The 21,040-nt window shown below is 45.2% G+C and overlaps 1 protein-coding gene across 1 annotated transcript in view; it reads left to right on the top strand.

Annotated features, from left to right (window-relative positions):
- Positions 1-21,040, top strand: part of BTBD7 (BTB domain containing 7) — a 126,436-nt gene that overhangs the window by 71,096 nt on the left and 34,300 nt on the right. The window contains exons 4-7 of the mRNA XM_063947576.1: positions 7,768-7,976; positions 10,405-10,480; positions 11,522-11,682; positions 15,466-15,609. Coding sequence (XP_063803646.1) covers positions 7,768-7,976; positions 10,405-10,480; positions 11,522-11,682; positions 15,466-15,609 — 590 coding nt within the window. The remainder of the gene's footprint in view (positions 1-7,767; positions 7,977-10,404; positions 10,481-11,521; positions 11,683-15,465; positions 15,610-21,040) is intronic.

Genomic DNA, 21,040 nt, shown 5'->3' with positions numbered 1-21,040 from the left:
AGTAAAAGCCCATTCCACAAGGAAGGTGGGCTCTTCTTGGGCGGCTGCCCGAGGGGTCTCGGCATTACAGCTTTGCCGAGCGGCTACTTGGTCGGGTTCAAACACCTTTGCAAAGTTCTACAAGTTTGATATCCTGGCTGAGGAGGACCTTGAGTTTGCTCATTCGGTGCTGCAGAGTCATCCGCGCACTCCCGCCGGTTTGGGTGCTTTGGTATAATCCCCATGGTCCTTACGGAGTCCCCAGCATCCACTAGGACGTTAGAGAAAATAAGATTTACTTACCGGTAAATCTATTTCTCGTAGTCCGTAGTGGATGCTGGGCGCCCATCCCATGTGCGGACTTCTTCTGCAATACTTGTATATAGTTATTGCTTAAATAAGGGTTATTTTATGGTTGCGTCAGGTTTATCTGATGCTCTGTTGTTGTTCATACTGTTAACTGGGTAAGGTTATCACGAGTTATACGGTGTGATTGGTGTGGCTGGTATGAGTCTTACCCTGGATTCCAAAATCCTTTCCTTGTACTGTCAGCTCTTCCGGGCACGGTTTCCTTGGCTGGGGTCTGGGGGGGGGGGGACATGGAGGGAGGAGCCAGTGCACACCAGTATTCCTAATTCTTTCTTGGGGTGCCCTGTCTCCTGCGGAGCCCGTCTGTTCCCCATGGTTCTTACGGAGTCCCCAGCATACACTACGGACTACGAGAAATAGATTTACCGGTAAGTAAAATCTTATTATTTTCTTCCCTATCTGTTCACCCACCTTCCTATCCCTCATCCTCTCGCTACAATTTAATTGCTCCATTTTGTGCCTCCTGGTGTTAGCTTCGGGGTTAAACAATTGAATCGGCCTCTAGTGTTTGTTATGTGGGTGGCGGGGTGGCTGTGTAGTAGTATATTCAGTTGCCTGGAGAGCTGCGGGCTGTTGTGAGGTCAGGCACACCTTTGCCTTTCACCACTGGGGGCCTCGCTGGTTATATAATATATTATTTCATGCACTTCACCTAGGTAGCCAGCTGTAGAATTAATGCACTGATGCCAACAAATTAAATTTTCAGTTGAATGAAGAAATTTGCAGTGGTGTGAACTTGCTGAAAATGACATCGGAATTCTACGCTGCGATTATACAGCACATCTTTCACTTCTACTTGAATGTAACTCCTGGATGTTGCTGGCCAGTACAAAAACAGATCAGCACAGCAGTGCGTTGTCTGTTCTAAAAACAATAAAGTGTTGTTCAAAGCAGGAGAAAAAGAAACTGGCTGCAAATTTGTTGTTACTTATTAACATGCACTTGCATTCATTTGCCATTTTATGAAGGGGTTGAACTGTATTAAAATACCGTCACAACACAATGCATTAATAAAGTCCCTGCGACCTATAATCTTGTCTAAGCCAGCCGTAATGCAGCTGTGTGGAGCTGGGTATTAGAGAGCATTGGTAACTGTAAGATCATTTAGTTACGGGTGTGGTATGCAAGGTTGACCACACTTAGGCCGACAGTGTCTGGGTCGACCGTAACTAGGTCGACAGGGATTCTAGGTCGACGTGGTCTAGGTCAAAAAGTCGACATTACTTTTTAAATTTTTTAAAATATTGGGTGGTTTTCACCGTACAGTGACCGGGAACCCCAATTAGTGCACAGTGTCCCCTCACATGGCTGCGCTCGACACAGGTTATCGTTCCCAATCGTAGTCCACGTGGATCGTAAAGTATGATAAAGTTCCAAAAAGAATTAAAAAAAACACAAAAAACTCATGTCGCCCTAGAGACCCTGTCGATTTAAGTCTTGTCGACCTAGAGACCGGATACCTGGGGAGACTGGTACCTCATTTGCATAAAGAGCGCTTCATGTGGTATCTGTGGATCCAATAGAAGCGCAGTCTGTATGTGTTGTCCTCCTGTGCAAGCTGGACAGGAAGCAGACACTCTGCCTAGGAACTAAATGTCCGGGCTGCTACACTCTGCCCTGTGTTGGATTGCTGTTGGAAATGTATTGTGTGTGTGTGTGTATGTGTGTGTAAAGTGATGAGTTCATATTGAGTGAAAACACATGGGAATGATTGGCGTGCAGACTTTAGCTTTTAATAAACAGCACATGGGGGCAGTGGAAGTAGACATCCGGACAAATAAACGTCTCCTGTATGGAGTAGTGAATGCCTGCACTCTCTCTGAAGCCTTACTGACAAGTGACGGCCCTGGTTTCCCGGCTCTGGGTGGTTGACTGTGCCACTGTGAACAGTGTTGTATTTGAACCCTAACAGATTTGGGAAGGCCGTCTTGGCAGTGTCCCGGCCCTGCACTAAAACACCCGTCCACAGGCCATAATGACCTTAATTTTCTGTATGGGAATGTGATTGCTAACCCAGACCGAGGTACATTCTCCATCTAAAATGACACAGGACCGGAGTACAGCATAAATACATTCACTGATGTGAGTAATATCTGGTGATGTACTACTACAGTAATTAGGTTCCACTCCCTGATACAGAGCCTAAATGAGGTTAAGGAGCAGCATCAGTACACGTCACTCCTAGAGAGTTGGGGGTCTATTCATGAAGCAGTGAAATGGCAACCAATCATCTGCTCTGTATAATTTTATTGTTATGCAAATTATAAATGTTACTTCAATGTTGATTGGTTCTTCTCCACTGGCTCACGTTTTCACTGCTTCGTGAATAGACCCCTTGGTGAGCAATGACGATTATTGAAGTCCATACAAGTTTTCAGGAGGGGTAGGTGAGTGTGGTTTCATTCATCGCGCCACAGTAAATATAATCTAGACCAGGGCTATTCAACATACAGTTCTCCAGCTGCTGTGGAACTAGACCTCCTAAAATGTATTGCTACTATGGCAGTGGTTCCCAAACGTTTTTTAGAATCACTGCGCCCTAGGCCTAGAGTATCAGATTTTTCTCATGGCACTCCTAGGCCAAAAGACTTATTGAGACATTTAGAAAGAAATGTTAAGTAAATTGTGTATATATGTCATCCTTGAGGTCAGTTATGTGGTGAGGGACAAGATTTGCTTCTGTTTGTCCACATATTATATGATTGGCAGCCGCCAGCACTAGTTTTGCTTATTACATTGACCATAAATAACCACCAATCCAAGGCATCCCTGTAAGTGTCCCAGGTGCCATGGCACACAATTTGAGAACCACTGTATTAAGGCATGATAAAACTGTGGCAGGATATGCTGGTATGTGTAGTTCCACTGTAGCTGGAGGGTCATATGTTGAATACCCCCGATATAGGCTTTATTACATGTGTACGTCCTTGCAGCATTCCAGCAGTTCTCTGGGCTTGCTGGGATTCCTGCCTCTATTCTCAGTAAAGGCACTTAGCCCGGGGAGAGCCTGAATGTGATGTTATTGTGCACATGGATGGAGCAGTGACTAGAAACCCTGTCAGTACGGAACTTAGAACCTTTTTATGTCCTATAGCTGGTAGGTACATTTTTTTTTTAGATTTTTGTATTCATTCATATTAAATCAATGTCAATGTTCTATTCATAGGGAGTCTCCATCCTAATTAATGATCCCATCCATAAAGGTGGTTGTTTTTTTTCTTCTTTTCATTATATTTTCTAAGTTATAGGTTCTCAAACTCTCCTCGGGACCCCAAACACCTCGTTTTCCAGGTTCCCTCACAGAATCACAAGTGAAATAATTAGCTCTACCTGTGGCTCTTTTAAAATGCGGCAGTGAGTAATAAATGCACCTGCTAGGTGACCTGGGAAATGTGCCAGTAAGTAATGACTACACCTGTGCACCTGCTAGGTGACCTGGGAAATGTGCCAGTGAGTAATGACTGCTCCTGCTAGGTGACCTGGGAAATGTGTCGGTGAGTAATGACTACACCTGTGCACCTGCTAGGTGACCTGGGAAATGTTCCTGTGAGTAATGACTACACCTGTGCACCTGCTAGGAGACCTAGGAAATGTGCCAGTGAGTAATGAGTACACCTGTGCACCTGCTAGGTCATCTGGGATATGTACTAGCGAGTAATAAATACACCTGCAGGATGACCTGGGAAATGTGCCAGCGAGTAATGAGTACACATGTGCACCTGCTAGGTGACCTGGGAAACATGAACTGTTGGGGTCCATGAGGACAGAGTTTGGGAACCACTGACCTATATCCTGTGCCATTCCGCTGCTGATCGTGCTGTATTCAGACTGCAAGAATTTGCGTTTTCCTGCGCCCAGCCTGCATGGGGTCCCATTGCAGACAAATGTTCCCATGCTTTGTCAAAGCTACTGTGTGGTGTGGAGCCAGTTATCTATTCTCTTTAGCTTGTTACAAACACCTTGTTGTGGACAAGGTGCAGTGTTGTACATGTGTTTGTCCTGCCCACTATGAAGAGGTGTTATTAGGAATACATTCTGGTTAAAGGACTTCTCTTGGTTATTTCCTTCTCACTGCCTCTTCTCTGACCGTTCGTGTCAGTGATCACATTAGGTACACTGGGGCAGATGTATTAACCTGGAGAAGGCATAAGGAGGTCATAAACTCCTAGCTGTTAATTTACATATTGGAGCTGATTGGCTGGTGCATTTATCACCTTGCACTTATCACTGGTTTATCACTTCCTTATGCCGTCTCCAGGTTAATACATCTGCCCCACTGTGCCTACACCATGTTTTGCATTATATTGCATTAATTTTCATTATGATTCACCCAGTGTTGTGTGCACTTCCTTGGCATTTGTGTTCACTTAGCACTGAACCCACTTAAGGTGGGTACACACAGATACAATGATCAGGACATTCTTTCAACGATTGTATAGGTGTGTGTGTGTGCAGTACCAATGCAGGAACGTTTGCTGATAAACGGCTTAATGATGCTGCAACAGCCAGGATCACATAGTCGTATCTTATGTGCTGCTTAATATTTTTAAAGCTTCCACCATTCGATCCCATAGATGTTCGTAGGAGCACCGTGTACACTGTGCTATAGTCTGCACCGTGTGTACAGTGCTTGCAGGAGCTTAAAAGGGGGACACGCCTAGGACGGATGAAGCTGCTTATCAGTCTTTCTAACTGACCTGGATATTTTTTTGATATTCACTCACTCTATAACATAAGTGCTTTGCATCCAAAGGGCTAAAATCTGTAAATATATAATACTAGCTGGAGTACCTGGTGTTGCCCAGGATTTAAAGAATGTATTTTTACAAAAATTAATTTAAATATTAAACACACAGTATAAATAACGTTGTAGATAGCTGAATACCCGTGCTTCACTATGGGATTAGGATGGTAAATTAAAATGATAGTTGTTTGTTAATTTACGTTGGTTGGAGATCTAGTATATAGGCATATCTTGCTTCCCTGACGCACTTTGTGTAGTGGCCGGACCCCTTTTTGGTCCCCTCAAGGAACCCTGCTCTTCCCACTATACAACTCTCAGTCTGCTGCTTCCTGCTGCCTCCATTCCCCTCCTCACATCATGTCAGTGCCCCTGTGAAATTATCGTTTTTGTTTACAGTTTCTTATATAGCGCAGCACACTATGTATCTCCTTATATACTCTGTGCTGCTGGGGGACCGTGCTACTTCCACTATATAACTCTGTGTGTGGGTTTGTGCTACCTGCATTCCCCTCCTCACATCATGTCACTGGCCCTGTCACATGCAGCCCTGTCATCACTGACATATCATGCATGTCCTGATATAGTCTGTGCTGCTGGCCCACCCCTAGGGGTGCTAGTGGTGTGTTACCCCCACAGAGTTTGTTCCCAGAGTGTAAGTCCTATGTGTAGCAAGTTTGGTGTAAATTGCTTCAGGCATTCCAGAGTTGTATGCTGTCTGCTGAAAAACTCTGTGCTGCTGCCTCACCCCTAGGGGTGTCTTACCTCCACAGTGTTTGTTCCCAGCGTGTGTCATATGTGTTACAAGTTTGTTGTAAATTGGTTTAGGCATTCGGGAGTTATGTTGTCTCCTGAAATACTCTGTGCTGTCACGCCCCTAGGGGTGTCTAACCCCCACAGAGTTTGTTCCCAGATTGTAAGTCAGATGTGTACCAAGTTTGTTGTAAATTGCTCTAGGCCTTCCACAGTTTTGCTGTCTGCTGATATACTCTGTGCTGCTGTACCACCCCTGGGTGGGGGGGGGCTAGAGGTGTCTGACCCCCAGTGTTTGTTTCCAGAGTGTAAAGGCCCATATAGACGGGAGAGATGTGTGCTGAGCGATGCGGGGGAGGACAGGGGGCCGATCATTTCACCCAGCGGGTGAAATGAGCGACGTGCTAGATTGGCCTGCGTGCAGGCCAATCTAGCACCGGCGATAGCGATGTGCGGGGCCGCGCATAGCTATCGCTGAGGCGGGTACACACGAGTGATCTGTTCTTAAAATCTAAGCAATCTAGTCAGATTTCTTAGATTTTAAGCTTGGATCTCTCCGTGAGTACCCCCCTTAAGTAATATGTGTACCAAGTTTGTTGTTGTACACTGCTGCAGGTATTCCAGAGTTATGCTGTCTCCTGATATACTCTATGCTGCTGTCTCCCCCCTAGGGGTGCTAGGGATTTCAAATTGTTTTAGTTACCTCCACCGTGTTTTAATACGCTCGTATGTAAAATTTCCCGATGTTCACTTGTAAATTGTGCATTTGTATAGAAAAATAGAAGGACAAATTTTCATTTTTATGTATTAGATGTAAATATATTAATCACTTGACCTGGGAAATAAGTAGAAGTGCAGTTCACCTTCAGAGATATCTTGAATGAGATACATGAAGGAAGTTGAGACAATGATGGAAATATTTGGGATCTATCTGAATGATGTTTGAGAGGATCCATAGTATCCTCTGATATAAAGATTATCTTTACACCACTGTCTACTAACAAGGAAATACACATTGAACACCCCTGAGGAAGTCACTATTGTCGAAAAGCATTGCATGAAATACTAAATGTAATCAAAGTGGGTAGTACAAGCTGCCAGTGAGCCCTCCTCTTATTAAGGGGTGACTGGAAGAACAATTAACATCTGACCCACAGATGCCACGATTAATGTGATGTGATAAAAAAAATTTTTTTTTTTAATGTTAAAAAAGATTTTTTTGAGGTTTTATTTTTTTAATAAAATTATTGATCATTGGAAATAGTAGCTTATGGATTGAGTTATTGGGTGTATTCTGGTATGAGTCTCATTTTAGTGAAACCAGAAGGACTATTCTTTGTCTACATCCTTGTCTACATTCATACCAAAAAGAAACCATTATTACAGAGACAACATTTGGTCGTTATTACAAATCTGGCGCATCCCAGAGTCAGTAACTGGGGCGCGTAATCTCAGAGGACCTTATCCAGGACCTTTATCATATAGAAAAGTGGGTGTCTATAGAGCACTCACGAGTCGTCTAATTTTCTGCAAGAGTTGTGTAGGAATTTATTAATGCATTCGTACAATATCAGATTTTTGTCCACTGCAGAACCTTTGTCAAGACCTTACATAGAACCTGTAGAGCCAAACTGCAACTCCATGAGCCGGCACTCTGGTGCTCCAATACAGTAAAGTGCACCGGTGCCATCCTTAATTACCAATTCCTGCCTGGGGAATCCATAGCAAGGTGTGCAGATAGGCGGCACTCGGACGACAAGTAAAAGATCACTCAGGACCCCTTCTTATCAGCGTTTCAGAACTCTTTACTTGGGTTTTTTCGTCAGGATATGTTACACCTGTACGTTAGGGAATTGTACAGTTAAATGATGTTGTAGTGGTGAAAAATTATACCGTCAGCAATTGATTTCCTCCATTATCTGCAGGCTGTGAAGATATCATTGCAGAGAGCATCTCTCTGGACACCTTTATCGCCATCTTAAAGTGGAGCTCTCAGCCCTACGGATCCAACTGGGTTCACCGTCAGGCTTTGCACTTCCTGTGCGAGGAGTTCAGCCACGTCATGATATCAGACGTGTTCTATGAGCTAAACAAGGACCATCTGTTGACTGTGATCCAGTCTGACTACCTCCAGGTACGGGAAATGGGATGCATTTTTTTTTTTTTTAAACTCTTTATTTATACCAGGAGAAACAAAGAACTATACAATACAGAATCAGTTGCATAATAAAATGTAAAAATCAGTCTCCATGGAAATATTTTTTCAAATAATTTTGTGCACATTTAGACAAGCATACAAAGATGTCTCCCAAGCGGGGACCATATACATAAAGAAAAAAGAACATCGAGGAATAATGAGAGAGGAAAAAGGGGGGAACGAGGAGAGTGAGGGGAAAGACAGAGAGAGAAAAAGAACAACAGGGCCGATCTATGCCATGAGAGGAAATGAACACCCAATGTAGCTATGAATAGTGCATACACTGTACGATGTGTATATATAGACATTCGGGCTATGTACTGTTAAATAGCAAATAGGGACCTGGGAGGGCAAGATGGCGCCCGGAGGGAGGGTCCAGGTGCAGCATGGCCATAAATTCAGAAGACTGGGAGAAAAGAACGGTTTGAACATCATAGTGGGGGAGACATCGCAAGCAACCAGGGGCCCCAAACGAGTTCAAATTTGTGGGGACAGTCATGTAGATAATAAGTGATTTTTTCCATATTAGCAACGAACCAGATATAATTATTCAAACCTGGGATAGTAGGAGCAGCGGAGGTTTTCCAATTTTTAGCTATTAAAGATTTAGCAGCCACTAATATATGGGAAAACAATTTATTCAACAGAGGGTCAAGATCTGGATGTGGACGGGCCAATAAAAACATCCACGGGTCAAGTTCAAGCGCTAGTCCAGATAAGGAGTTCAGTATATCGAGTACCTTATTCCAGAAGTTAACAATACGTGGACAGGTCCACCAAATATGGAAGAGTTCCACGATGACGCATCCCCGCCAGCAGCCTGGGGTGGCAGAGGGGAACATCCGAGATAATTTGTCCGGGGTATAATACCACCGATAATACAGTTTATAGGATGTCTCCTTGAGTCGGGTAGAGATAGAACTTTTAGCAACATCCTCTCGTACTTCCTCCCAGCAGGCTTCGTCTGGTGGGGGACCTAGGTCCCTCTCCCACTCCCGCTCCTGGTGAGTCTGCGGCCCTGAGGAAACTCCAACCAACATAGAATAGATTCGCGAGATTAGCCCTCTACATATGGGTTTTGTGGTACATAGAGATTCAAAAGAAGTAAGATCCCGGAGAGCGTCGGCTTGAGGCAGGGAGAGAAGGAAATGGCGGAGCTGAAAATGTTCAAAAAAAGGAGGGGATAGTGAGGAAAACTTACATTTGATATCGTCTATTGACATCCAATGGCCTTGTAGAGAGATATCATGCACCACAAGGATCCGGGCGTTAAACCAGGATGTGAACCGGTAGGGTGAGACCCCAGCGGGGAAATCGGGATTGTCCCAGAGGGGTGTGAGAGGGGAGTATGAGGAGGACAGATTATATTTCGTAAAAGATTTATGCCAAATAGAAAGATGGAATTTAAGGGAGGAGGAGGTGTTCATTAGTGTTAGCTGATGTGGTTTGCCCAGACCCCACAGCGAAGCCAGTGAACGAAGTCCCAAAGAAAGTGCAGCAAAATCGACCCAGGCAATAGAGCCACGGGGCGCAAAGGAGGCCACCGTTTGGCTTAGATGACTAGCCAAGTAATAAACTTTGACATCAGGAAATCCTCGGCCCCCCCTCCAAGCGAGGGAGCCGGAGCACAGTAAAGGCTATCCGTGGGGGTTTGTCGTTCCAGACAAACTTCACGAATGAGGCCTGGGCATCCCTAAGGACCCTCTCCGGAACCCTCACAGGTAAAGTTTGAAAAAGGTAGAGACGACGTGGTATAACTAACATTTTAAGGGCAATAATCCTACCCAGCCAGGATATAATATGCGTTCTCCATCTTGCCAAATCAGATTTGATCTTGGTCAATAACCAATGGGATGCATTTTAAGGGGCCATGAAAATAGGTTTAAAATATAGAATGGTGTGAAATTAGTGAAGTCTAAAATTGCCCCAAAGTTCAAATACAGTAACGGAAAATGCTCAAGTTAATCCGCAGGTCACCGTGTTGTATTATGTAGTTGTTTGTCCCTGCATATGTATTTCCTACACTTGCTAGAGTTTCCACGTTAAATCGGGGGTGACCATGTCGGATCCTTTATACTTGGGTGTACCATATTATTAAACCAGGAATTATGTAACAAATAATTCCAATAATACACAACAAAACTGCTGTGATACAAAACTACTGTATCTGGTCCATTTGTTGTGGTGTAAAAAGTCAGACGAAAGTAGGGGAATTAGTCTATTGGCATAGTTAAGTACGTTGGAGAATCAGGAGATCAAAAATACAGATTTGTTTTAATACAGATTATCTATATAGTTTTTTTATTTTATCTTTTTATATTTATATCTATCTTTTTTTATTTATTTTTTTTCTAAATCTTTCAAGGCAAGTGAACAGGATGTTTTGAAATATATCATTAAATGGGGAGAATTTCAGCTGATGAAGAGAATTGCAGACAGAGGTGAGATTACGCATGGATCACATTTATGTCTCTGCAGCTATCTAGTGTAGTGTTATGACATTATGGTTCCCTGTCCAAATCAAAAGAATGAAGATCACTTCCATAACACACTGAGGTTACTCATTGTATGTATAAAATATGACTGTGTCACAGAGTAGACTTGGCTTTTGAAATATAGTTTATACGGAAAAATTAAAATCCCGGAACATCTAATTTATTTCTTACCAGTTATTTATATAGCGCACACACATTCCGCAGCGATGTACAGAGAATATTTGGCCATTCACATCAGTCCCTGCCCTAGTGGAGCTTACAATGTATATTCCCTATCACATATATAAACAGACACAATCACACTAGGGTTAATTTTTGTTGGGAGCCAATTAACCCTCAAGTATATTTTTGGATTGTGGGAGGAAACCCACGCAAGTACGGAGAGAATATACAAACTCCACACAGTTAGGGCCATGGTGGGAATGGAACCCATGACCTCAGTGCTGTGAGGCAGTAATGTTAACCATTACACCATCCGTACTGCCCATCTTATGACTAGTTATCATGTAAAAGATTGTACTAGTTTTCATCAGTTTGCCAATCTCCACTGACATGACGATACTTTCTCGGGACAAGTCTCTAACTCACGCCACTAATGGTCCGTGTAAAGTGCGGGACTACTGGTGGCTGAATACTATAATGACCCTCCTGTGAAAGTGTGGGAAGATTGCCATTGTAAATCTCCACCACTCGTACTTATCGGTCCAAAAATATAAAGGCTGAGATTCCACGTATTTCGCCATCTGTAGAAGTAAGGTACAACCTGTTAATGACCGTTTATCCTCCTGCTTATATAGCTGCCTTGCTGGTGTGGCGTTTGTCCCTTGCACCCCAGCATTTTGAAAAACCATACAATGCCTCGGCTATAAGTAACAGCTCCCCAGTATTACTGTGCAGAACATGCTCACAGACATACACCATGTTATTCTTGTTAGAAGCTGATTATCCTGCCAGTATGTTTTGGAATTTCCTCTCTCTTTATTTCAGAGCCTAATCTGTTGAGCGGGACAGCGCACAGCGTGAACAAGCGAGGGGTCAAACGAAGGGATCTAGATGTTGAGGAGTTAAAAGAGATCTTATCCCCCCTGCTGCCTTTTGTCCGCATCGAACACATCTTACCCATGAACAGCGATGCGCTGTGTGACCCCGTAAGTGCCTTCTCTCAGTGATTCTGCCGCATGGGAATTAAACGGCCTTTGGCATCTAATAAGCTATTACATGGAATACAGATAAGCACCAGCATAGGCAGCTTTATGGCCACACACAGGAGCAAAAATGGAAATGCTCATTACAAAAAGTTTGGTGTAGATGTTAAAACTTCATTGTAAAGAATGGAAAGATGATTTGCACGGGGCAATGTTATATAAGGTTACACTAGTTCAGTGGTTCTCAAACTCTGTCCTCAGGACCCCACACAGTGCATGTTTTGCAGGTAACCCAGCAGGTGCACAGGTGTATTAATTACACACTGACACATTTTAAAAGGTCCACAGGTGGAGCTAATTATTTCACTTGTGATTCTGTGAGGAGACCTGCAAAACATGCACTGTGTGGGGTCATGAGGACCGAGTTTGAGAACCTGTGCACTAGTTCAAGGCACATCAAGAGTGTCTGACTATTGGTCCTGGCAGGTGATTTGTCCTTTCAGCTTGTATTTAATAATGTCTTCACAGATGTCTCAAGGTACGATTCTGGCTAAATGCCGATTTTGACTTTGCGATTTCCCTTGAGCTCCCCGGAGCTCAGAACTACCTACAGTATATTAACTATACACAAGTTGCAATTTTGGCTATGTACAATTTTGACACTATACAATTTGGACTATACTAGAAACTAGATTATACACAATATAGGGGGTCATTTCCGACCCGTTCGCACGCAGCGGTTTGTCGCTGCGGTGCGAACGGGTCCGGAATGCGCATGCGCGGCGGCCGCACTGCGCATGCGCAACGTTGCCCGGCGACGGGGGTCGCCGGGTTACGTCCAGGGCAACAAAGAAAGCGGTCGCAGAGCTGACCGCAAGAAGATTGACAGGAAGAAGGCGTTCCTGGGCGTCACCGGACCGTTGCCAGCCGTTTTCGGGGAGTGGAGAGGAAAATGCATGCGTGTCCAGGAGAACGGAGGGCGGATGTCTGACGTCAAAGTCGGCCCCAGCATCGCTGAGATCGTCGCATAGGGTAAGTATGTCCAGGGCTAGTCTTGTTTTACTTGAAATTTCTTTAGCTTAGCAGGACTGCACAAGCGATCGCAGCCCTGCTAAGCTAAAATAAACTCCCCCATAGGTGTGGACTAGTTGATCGCAGCAGCAGCAAAAAGTAGCTGGCTGCGATCCACTCGGAATGACCACCATAGTCAAAATTGCCATGCCTGCACAGTCTATTGTTTCTTGCGATGCCCCGCGGGAGTGTGCAGCGGTATCGCAAGCTGTGTACACACGGTGCGATATGTGCTAACTTTTCTTTTACGATTTTTACTATATAGTCAGAATTGTAAGCACACATCGTACCGTGTGTATACACCTTAAACCTATTGCAAAGAGTGTGAAACACATTGCTTCTATTTTGCACCATATCCTCTTGTTCTGGGGATCTCACCAAATGCATTGTTATGGCCAACCATTGTATAATCCATATTGCAGTAGTAAATCAATACCCACCAGACCTTTTAATAATTTATTATATGGATTTAGCTAACTGTATGGCTGTATTTGTAAGGAACTTCCAAAATGGACTTTTTCAGTGATTCCTACTAAAACACCAAGCTCCACAGTACAGTGTAATGTTCTGATGACATTGCCCATTTACACTGTATATGTATCCTCTCATATAACTGACATTTGTAGGTGTCTGTACTGAAAACAAGTGGTTTAGAAACCGAAATGAGATGTTTCATACTCTCTATATATCTTTTTCTGAAAGTGGCACAAAGTTTTTTGTATTTGATGGTAAAACGTGCCTATTGCAACCTTATTACAGGAATTACCAGTCTTGTGCAACTGAAACGTCTCTCCGCAAATGCCTACAAAGTGATGTAGTTCTAAGAAAAGTTAAATATATTGAAAATCTTTGAAACACTCCATATACGGCTCCCTGCGAGTTACATACAGGAAACAAATCATAGGATTTATTTGAACAATTTAAAAACATACTTTATACAAATGATATTTGTTGTCAGTGCCACCACTTTTATGCTTCTCAAACTTGTCTTCACTTTATAAATGAATTGCTGACTCCTCAATTTCATGTTCCTGTATTTGTTGCCTAAGGCAGCCACTACCACCTAAAATTTATATAAACCAGCACCTGCTGAGCACTTGTTGCTCAGTTACCGACCACTACTTGGTAAAATGCGTTTGGAGGTAGGATCTTTACGTCTATCTCAGGTGCCCAGTTGGTGCCATTCAGGATCAGTGCTAGTCTCCAGGTTTATCATCTTTGGACATGCTGAATCATGACAGCAGCACCATGTTTTTTTGGGCATCCGCTGGAGCTATTCAGTTTTCATCCCCCCTGGGTGTGCATGCCACGTGTTCGCGCCAATTAGTACCGCTAACCCCATCTGAAGTCCTGGTTAGGGCACTCAAACTCCTGTATGAGTTCTCAAACCATAGTTTTTTGTACATTTCAAAACGCACCTTAGGAGGCTGCGAGCTGAAAAGTTATTAATAAATACCCCCTCACCACTGCATGTGTGCCCAAGCAGAGCAACAATTGAAGTGCTCCGTTTGGCACAATCTAGTGGCAGCGGGGGGGGGTGGAACACAATTGAATTCCCCTTACAATTCAATTGTGTATGCGCATCCAGATGCGCCCGATCTCTCTTCTAAAATGATGGGAAATCAGGGGGCACTATTCAGTTGTGAGGTTCTGTTTTTTTATGTCCTGAGAAGTAGCCAGCCAGCTAAACCAGACTAAACTACGTATGTTGGTATACTGGGGATGTTCTATCTGTACTAAACATTTGACTATATTCAGATCAGTGTACAGCCAGCTTAGTCCTCCTACAGTCTAGTCCCGCACAATCAGGATGTCAGCCTTAAAACCCGATCATCATAGTAATACTAGTTAAAAAGCCACACAGCAATCAGGTACTTAAAATAGTCTCTGTACCTAACTTCTAGGACAAAGCAAAAATAAATGTCTCTGGAGCTTCAGGAAGTGTAACCGGGGAGTGGGAGAAGCTGGGCTTACGTTCTGAGCTTACCCAATAGTAATATTTTTAGCAGGCTGACCATATAATGTACCCATATAATGGACCGATCCTACTAGTTGCGTGGGAGACTTTTGCCAAACCTCAGACGAAAGATTGTACTACTAATGCCAGTCACCTATGTTATCTGAATTGCATTATATGAACCAGTTTGTCTGACAACCCAATATTTAAAGGACCTAGATCAATGGTATTTAATATGCAATTCTCCAGCTGCTGGGGAACTGCACATCCCAGCATGCCCTGTCACAACTTTGCTAAAATTGTTGCAGCATGCTGGGATGTGTAGTTCCACAGCAGCTGGGGGGCGGTATGTTGAATACTCCTGATCCATGGTGAATGTTGAAGTCATTTTCTGGAGCTGCATCAACCACATTACAAGAACTATAAGAAGAATTAAGGAAAGTTTGTTTGTATGCTTTTTTCTGTTCATCGTTATCTAATGGTCATCTAATTAAAATATATTTATGGGTCCTGAAAACAATATCCTCTTTGTGCAGATAGACTAATACATAAAGGCAGCATAACATGTGAAGATAAATCGCCTTATCTGATCGTGTGCAATCAGCCCCTGGTCACAAAGAGGTTAAGAAGGAATAGTCTAATAACATGAATGATAATCATAGATCACGAGTAACGGTTTGTCTGGTTTGTATTAGTAATGTCCTTTTCTGGCTTTGCTCAGATGGAAATGGTATGTTTTCCCATATTCTTATTTTTAGATGAAAAGGGGACTGATCAGCACTCCGCCCGCAGACATGTTGCCAACCTCAGAAAGTGGAAAGTCAAACTCCTGGCTACGCCAAAAGAATGCCGGCATATACGTCAGGCCAAGACTGTTCTCACCCTATGTAGAGGAGGCTAAGGTAATGCTGGGGACTCCATAGGCATGAATGGAAGGGAATGCTTCCCATGCTACAATGTTCTAGAGTTGCTGGTGCTCAGTGGCTGCAGTTGGGTAACGTCTTTGGAAGGGGTGTGGTTCGTTTTATCGACAGTGTCTAGGTCGACAATGTTTAGGTCGACCACTATAGGTCGACAGTCACTAGGTCGACATGGATGGAAGGTCGACAGGGTTTCTAGGTCGACAGGGTTTCTAGGTCGACAGGGTTTCTAGGTCGACAGGGTTTCTAGGTCGACAGGGTTTCTAGGTCGACAGGGTTTCTAGGTCGACATGTGCTAGGTCGACAGGGTTTCTATGTCGACATGTGCTAGGTCGACAGGTCTAAAGGTCGACATGAGGAATTTTTTTTTTTAATGTCGTTTTCTTCGTAGAGTGACCGGGATCCCAAATTAGTGCACCGCGTTCGCTCGCCATGCTTCGGGCATGGTGCCTTCGCTTCGCTCGCCACACTTTACCGTTCCAATCGTAGTCCACATGGATCGTTAAGTATGAAAAAATTCTAAAAAAAATGTGAAAAACTCATGTCGACCTTTAGACCTGTCGACCTAGCACATGTCGACCTAGAAACCCTGTCGACCTTCCATCCATGTCGACCTAGTGACTGTCGACCTATAGTGGTCGACCTAAACATTGTCGACCTAGACACTGTCGATCTTCAGACCGGATCCCCTTTGGAAGTCCTTCCCTCTGCCACTGTTGTGTATAGGGTCATAAATATGATTTCTCTTACGTCCTAGAGGATGCTGGGGACTCCGTAAGGACCATGGGGTATAGACGGGCTCCGCAGGAGACATGGGCACTCTAAAGACGTTAGAATAGGTGTGCACTGGCTCCTCCAGACCTCAGTTAGATCCTGTGCCCAGAGGAGACTGGGTGCACTGCAGGGGAGCTCTCCTGAGTTTCTCTGAAAAAGACTTTTGTTAGGTTTTTTATTTTCAGGGAGCGCTGCTGGCAACAGGCTCCCTGCATCGTGGGACTGAGGGGAGAGAAGCAGACCTACTTAAATAATAGGCACTGCTTCTTAGGCTACTGGACACCATTAGCTCCAGAGGGTCGGAACGCAGGTCTCACCCTCGCCGTTCGTCCCGGAGCCGTGCCGCCGTCCTCCTCACAGAGCCGGAAGATAGAAGCCGGGTGAGTATTAAGAAGAAAAGAAGACTTCAAAGGCGGCAGAAGACTTCAGATCTTCACTGAGGTAACGCTGCGCGCCATTGCTCCCACACATACACAGCGGGCACTGTAATTGTGCAGGGCGCAGGGGGGGCGCCCTGGGCAGCAATATTAACCTCAAGGGACACTGGCATATAGGTAGATACTGCGGAGACGGTATATTAAAAAAAAAACCCACCAGTATAAATAATTTGAGCTGGACCGAAGGCCGCCGCTGAGGGGGCGGAGTTTGATCCTCCAGCACTAACCAGCGCCATTTTCTCCACAGCACACTGCAGAGAAGCTGGCTCCCCGGACTCTCCCCTGCTGAACACGGTTACAGAGGGCAAAAAAGAGGGGGGGGCACATTTAATTGGCGCAGTGAGTGTAATTGTATATATTTATATAAAAGCGCTGTACTAACTGGGATTTTATTCCAGTGTCCGGTGGCGCTGGGTGTGTGCTGGCATACTCTCTCTCCGTCTCTCCAAAGGGCCTTATTGGGTGACTGTCTCGATTTAGATATATCCCTGAGTGTGTGGGGGTGTCGGTACGTGTGTGTCGGCATGTCTGTAGCGGAAGGCTCATCTAAGGAGGAGGTGGAGCAGATGATTGTGGTGTCTCCGTCGGCAAGGCAGACACATGATTGGTTGGATATGTGGAATGTTTTAAATGCAAATGTGTCTTTATTACATAAGAGATTGGATAAAGCAGAGTCCAGGGATAAAACAGGGTGTCAATCCATGGCTTTGGCTGTATCACAGGGCCCTTCAGGGTCTCATAAACGACCCCTGTCCCAAGTAGCAGACACTGATACCGACACGGATTCTGACTCCAGTGTCGACTACTATGATGCGAGGTTACACCCAAGGGTGGCCAAAAGTATTCATTATATGATTATTGCAATAAAAGATGTTTTGCATATCACAGATGACCCCTCTGTCCCTGACACGAGGGTATGCATGTTTAAGGAAAAGAAACCTGAGGTAACCTTTCCCCCATCTCATGAGCTGAATGAGTTATTTGAAAAAGCTTGGGAAACTCCAGACGAGAAACTGCAGATTCCCAAGAGAATCTTGACAGGACAGGTTACGGTGGGAATCCTCACCCAAGGTGGACAAGGCTTTAACGCGCTTGTCCAAAAAGGTGGCGCTACCGTCTCCAGACACGGCGGCCCTCAAGGATCCTGCTGATCGCAGACAGGAGACTACCTTGAAATCAATTTATACACATACGGGTGCCTTGCTCAGACCGGCAATAGCGTCGGCTTGGGTTTGTAGCGCTGTAGCAGCTTGGGCAGATACCTTGTCAGCTGACATTGATACCCTAGATAGGGATACCATTTTATTGACCTTAGGTCACATTAAAGACGCAGTCTTATATATGAGGGACGCTCAGAGAGACGTTGGCTTGCTAGGTTCGAGAGCCAACGCCATGGCGATTTCTGCTAGGCGAGCCCTGTGGACCCGCCAATGGACGGGTGATGCCGACTCAAAGAGGCATAAGTTTTGCCTTACAAGGGTGAGGTTTTATTTGGGGAAGGTCTTGCGGACCTGGTTTCCACAGCTACCGCGGGTAAATCTACTTTTTTACCTTATGTTCCCCCACAGCAAAAGAAAACACCACTATCAGATGCAGTCCTTTCGGTCGCATAAGTCCAGAAGAGGTCGCGGCTCTTCCTTCCTCGCCAGAGGTAAGGGTAGAGGGAAAAGAATGCCTGCTACCGCTAGTTCCCAGGAGCAGAAGTCCTCCCCGGCTTCTACTAAATCCACCGCATGACGCTGGGGCTCCACTAAGGGAGTCCGCGCTGGTGGGGGCACGTCTTCGACTCTTCAGCCACGTCTGGGTTCAATCAGACGTGGATCCTTGGGCGATGGAAATTGTATCCCAAGGATACAAGCTGGAATTCGAAGAGGTGCCTCCGCGCCGATTTTTCAAATCGGCTTTACCGGCGTCTCCCCCAGAGAGGGAGATAGTTTTAGCTGCAATTCAAAAGCTGTATCAACAGCAAGTGATTGTCAAGGTTCCCGTAGTTCAACAGGGGAAGGGGTACTATTCAACCCTGTTTGTGGTTCCGAAACCGGATGGCTCAGTCAGGCCCATTCTAAATCTAAAATCCCTAAACCTGTACTTAAAAAAGTTCAAATTCAAGATGGAATCGCTCCGGCCGGTTATCTCCAGCCTGGAAGGGGGGGATTTTATGGTGTCACTAGACATAAAGGATGCATACCTTCATGTCCCCATATATTCTCCTCATCAGGCTACCTGAGGTTCGCTGTACCAGGACTGTCATTACCAGTTTCAGACGTTGCCGTTTGGGCTTTCCATGGCCCGAGGATTTTCACCAAGGTAATGGCGGAAATGATGGTGCTCCTGCGCAGACAGGGAGTCACAATTATCCCGTACTTGGACGATCTCCTGATAAAAGCGAGATCGAGAGATCAGTTGCTGAAAAAACGTGTCGCTCTCCCTGAGAGTGCTGCAGCAACATGGCTGGATTCTAAATCTACCAAAGTCACAGTTGGTTCCAACGACTCGGCTATCTTTCTTAGGCATGATTCTGGACACGGAAGAAAAGAGGGTTTTTCTCCCGATGGAAAAAGCCCAGGAACTCCAGAACATGGTCAGAGACCTGTTAAGACCGAAAAGGGTGTTGGTCCATTAATGCACTCGTGTACTGGGAAAAATGGTGGCGACCTACGAGGCCATCCCCTTTGGCAGATTTCATGCGAGGACATTTCAGTGGGACCTTCTGGACAAGTGGTCCGGATCTCATCTTCAAATTCATCAGAAAATAAGCCTGTCCCCCAGAGCCAGGGTGTCTCTCCTGTGGTGGCTGCAGAGTGCTCACCTTCTAGAGGGTCGCAGGTTCGGCATTCAAGACTGGGTCCTGGTGACCACGGACGTGAGCCTCCGAGGATGGGGAGCAGTCACACAAGGAAGAAATTTTCAGGGAACATGGTCAAGCCAGGAGGCTTGTCTACACATCAACATACTGGAATTAAGGGCCATATACAATGGCCTACGACAAGCGGAGAATCTTCTGCGCAACCTACCGGTTCTGATTCAATCAGACAACGTCACAGCCGTGGCTCATGTAAACCGCCAAGGCGGGACAAGAAGCAGAGTGGCAATGGCGGAAGCCACAAGGATTCTGCGCTGGGCGGAAAATCACGTAAGCGCTCTGTCAGCAGTCTTCATTCCGGGAGTTGACAACTGTGAAGCAGACTTCCTCAGCAGACACGATCTCCATCCAGGAGAGTGGGGACTTCATCAAGAAGTTTTTGCAGAGATAACAAGTCTTTGGGGACTTCCTCAAATAGACATGATGGCGTCACGCCTCAACAAGAATCTTCGGAGGTATTGTGCCAGGTCAAGGGACCCTCAGGCAGTAGCGGTAGACACCCTGGTGGTGACACCATGTGTGTTTCAGTTGGTCTGTGTATTCCCTCCTCTTCCTCTCATCTCCAAAATATTGAGAATCATAAGAAGAAAAAGAGTGCAGACAATACTAGTTATTCCAGATTGGCCTCGAAGGGCCTGGTATTCAGATCTTCAGGAGATGCTCACAGAAGATCCATGGTCTCTTCCTCTCAGGGAGGACCTGTTGCAGCAGGGGCCCTGCGTGTTCCAAGACTTACCGTGGTTACGTTTGGCGGCATGGCGGTTGAACACCGAATCCTAGCTGGGAAAGGTATTCCGGAGGAAGTCATCCCTACTCTGATAAGGGCTAGGAAGGAGGTGACGGCGAAACATTATCACCGTATCTGGAGGAAGTATGTTTCTTGGTGTGAAGCCAAGAATGCTCCTACGGAAGATTTCCACCTGGGCCGTTTTCTCCACTTTCTGCAGACAGGAGTGGATATGGGCCTGAAGTTAGGCTCCATTAAGGTACAGATTCCGGCCCTATCTATATTCTTCCAGAAGTCCGGACTTTTGTAAAGGGAGTGCTGCACATCCAGCCTCCTTTTGTGCCCACAGTGGCACCATGGGATCTTAACGTGGTGTTACAGTTCCTTAAGTCACACTGGTTTGAACCTCTTCAAACAGTTGAGTTGAAATTTCTCATTTGGAAAGTGGTCATGTTGTTGGCCTTGGCATCTGCGAGGCGGGTGTCCGAATTGGTGGCTTTGTCTCACAAAAGCTCCTACCTGATTTTCCCTGTGGATAGAGCAGAGTTGAGGACTCGTCCTCAGTTTCTGCCTAAGGTGGTTTCATCGTTTCATATGAACCAACCTATTGTG

The sequence above is a fragment of the Pseudophryne corroboree genome, chromosome 12, assembly GCF_028390025.1.
Source record: "Pseudophryne corroboree isolate aPseCor3 chromosome 12, aPseCor3.hap2, whole genome shotgun sequence".
Lineage (NCBI taxonomy): Eukaryota > Metazoa > Chordata > Amphibia > Anura > Myobatrachidae > Pseudophryne > Pseudophryne corroboree.
This window is presented reverse-complemented; position numbering and strand designations above follow the sequence as displayed.